The 2,799-nt window shown below is 31.5% G+C and overlaps 1 protein-coding gene across 1 annotated transcript; it reads right to left on the bottom strand.

Annotated features, from left to right (window-relative positions):
* Window positions 1-237: 237 nt before the first annotated feature.
* LOC107813448 (putative calcium-binding protein CML41) lies at window positions 238-2,473 on the bottom strand. The gene is made up of 2 exons (XM_016638726.2): window positions 2,188-2,473; window positions 238-954 (listed from the first exon to the last, which is right to left on the bottom strand). The coding sequence occupies exons 1-2, from the start codon at window positions 2,390-2,392 to the stop codon at window positions 584-586; spliced, it is 576 nt and encodes a 191-aa protein (XP_016494212.1). The 5' UTR covers window positions 2,393-2,473; the 3' UTR covers window positions 238-583.
* Between the last annotated feature and the right edge of the window lie 326 nt (window positions 2,474-2,799).

Below are 2,799 nucleotides of genomic sequence, written 5' to 3'. Positions count from 1 at the left end.
CAGTGACTATATATCTCATTTAATATAAAGTTAGAAAGAATATATTTTTCTTTAATTTCCTTAATTTTTATTGATCAACCAGCTTCCACTTATAATCAAGCTCCCGTAGTGCTTCACGGTTTCCCATAGAATATAATTTCAGATATATATATATATCCTCATTTCCAGAATCCAGCCAAACAACCTTGCTTTCATTGTCTCAGAAATAGAAATTATAATGTTCTTATCTTCCATTAATACATCAAACAAGAAGCATATATGCCATACTTCCAATTCATCCATGTACAGAAAATAATATTTTGAAAGATTGAAAACAAAAAATAATACAAGACCAAAACATGCAAAAGAGCAATTACAGACACGCAGACAAGAATTAACCTTAGGCTGCCTGGATTTTCAGTTCGGGAAATCTTTAGAATTCGGTAGCTTTCAACCATCAAATGAAATGTGAATAATCCGTCCTCCTTTCTTTGAAAGAAGGGGCGATTCCAGTTCTATTCATGTTTGTCATCTCAGTTCACTCAATTAATATTGACCTTATTTAATTTTTTGTTTTACTTTTTACTTAAAATTTATTTATTAATTAAGGCGTCATCATTTGGCGAAATTCATGATAATCAAGTTCTCCGTTACCATCAGTGTCATAGACTTGTATCATAGTGACACATTCATCATAAGACTTTGGATCCCCTAAACGACTCAAAACTCTCTGTAAACTTTTAGGTGTAATCCGACCACAACCTTTTTCAACTTCATACATCTCAAATGCTGCCTTTAAGGATTCATCATCACTTGTTCCTTCTTTTTGTACCACCATTTTCTTAAAATCTTCAAAATCTATGAAACTGTCGCCATCCGTGTCGAGTTCGTCTATGATTTCTTGAGCATCTTCATGTGACATGTGTTCTCCTATGGATCCAAAATATGCTCTTAGCTCGAAAGCAGATATTTTACCTGTTAAAATCAAGAAAATATAATTTTCAAATTATCAAAACTGAAATATCTTCAATTTATTAGTATATTGATAATAATATTGTAAGAAAATCAATATATAACTTGTTAGGGTTAGAGCTAGGCACAACAAGCTTCTTGAAGATAATTTGGAAGTCTCTTCCAAGAGCTAACGGAAGAATATATAATGACAATACTATCGCGGGGATCATAGGCGGCTCAAGGGTAAGGCAGCACAAGTAATGGCTTAGGGCCCCCAAATTTTGGGGGCCCCACTTTCCCTCGGCAATAATTTTAATTTTTTTATATAAAAATTGAGTATCTTAATGTTAAAAAGTAAATAACTTAATACAAAAAAAAAAAGAAAATTTTAATTTGTGATTAGCATTGATAGTTGAGATTTTAATAATTTAAAGGGTATAAAGATATCTTTGATTTTTTTATTTAGTGGGTAAATTTTGATTTTTTATTTAAAGGGTATAAAGATATCTCTTATTTTTGACAAGAGTGGGTTGCTTTAGTGGTGAACACCCTCCACTTCCAACCAAGAGGTTGTGAGTTCGAGTTATCCCAAGAGCAAGGTGAGGAGTTTTTGGAGGGTGGGAGCCGACGTTAACCGAAATATTACAAGTAGAAGATAATACTCTGATCCATATACTCAATAAGATAACAAGAATTAATATTTGTTAAATACCTATCCTATAACAATTTTGCATTAGGATCAATAATGTATTAGGATTTAGGAGAATCTAAATGGATCGGATTAGCTATATTATCATTTAAAAAAGTTAAAAAAATAGATTTCAAACAAAAATATACAAATTTATTTTGTTAACAAATTAGGGCCCCTCATCGAGATTTTGCTTTAGGCCACCAACTATGTTGGGCCGCCCTGAAGGGATTCAACTAAGCCACAAAAGGTAGTCTTCAAGAACGTTGCTCTTCTATTCTTGAATTTATAATTTTACCTTCTGACCAATGTCTCTTTACCGAAAATGGCAACAATTCCTAAAGAAACCAGTCCTTATTTATTGGTCAAGTATTAATGAATTTCGGATGTCAAATTAAAATGTGTTTGTCAAAACCAAGAATATTTTTTTTAAATATCAAGAATGAATCTAAAGTAAAATTTTCAAATTCATTTTCAAGATTAATGAAGTGCAACTTTGAGAAAGAACTTGAATGCATTTAATAAATTTCATTTTTTCAAAATATTTGATAATTATCTAACATTACCATCGTTATCAGTGTCGAAATGACGGAACACTTCTCTAAACTCGTCTTCTCTTGATGAGTTTCGTCGTGAAATATTTGGTGATTTTGGAGTTGTTGAAGAGCTCTGGCTTGAACTTGACGACTTTGATCTAAGCCTAAGTAATTTTACAGTAAGGTTTTTGTGTGAGGAGCAGCCAAAATATTTTGGTATTCTGATAGAATCCATTGATATATGGATATTGACAGGTTAATTTAAGTACTATGTGGACTTTCAAATCAAAGTAGAAGTAATGTTTTTGCTTATTTACTAAGTGTGACACTTTATATAGAACCGAAATGCTGGCTGTATTAACATGCCAACTGCGCCACTAAAGTTGAAAAGACACTTGCGTAAAGTGCTATGAAAGTTCCAATTAGATATCAAAACGTTGAGGCTTGAGGGGTCGTTTGCTTTACTATTTTAAAAGATGTAATTCCAGTATAAATTTTTTGGATAAATTATAGTACAATATTTAGTTAGTTATACAAGAAAAAAATATGCCACATAACTTATACAATATTAGCCTCATTAAACTACCCGTTGCTAGTTAGTCACATAAATATGATTAAAAATTGTAAGTGGGATTTACATCA

The sequence above is a fragment of the Nicotiana tabacum genome, chromosome 21, assembly GCF_000715075.1.
Source record: "Nicotiana tabacum cultivar K326 chromosome 21, ASM71507v2, whole genome shotgun sequence".
NCBI classification, from domain to species: Eukaryota; Viridiplantae; Streptophyta; class Magnoliopsida; order Solanales; family Solanaceae; genus Nicotiana; species Nicotiana tabacum.
Note: the sequence above shows the minus strand (reverse complement) of the source record. Positions and strands in the feature narration are given on the sequence as shown.

Bases quoted from the DNA above. Each gene is read 5' to 3' on its own strand.
- LOC107813448 (XM_016638726.2), bottom strand. From the start codon at position 2,392: ATGGATTCTATCAGAATACCAAAATATTTTGGCTGCTCCTCACACAAA. The intron at 955-2,187 runs GTAATGTTAGAT...TGATTTTAACAG, and splicing joins TTTCGACACTGATAACGATG to GTAAAATATCTGCTTTCGAG.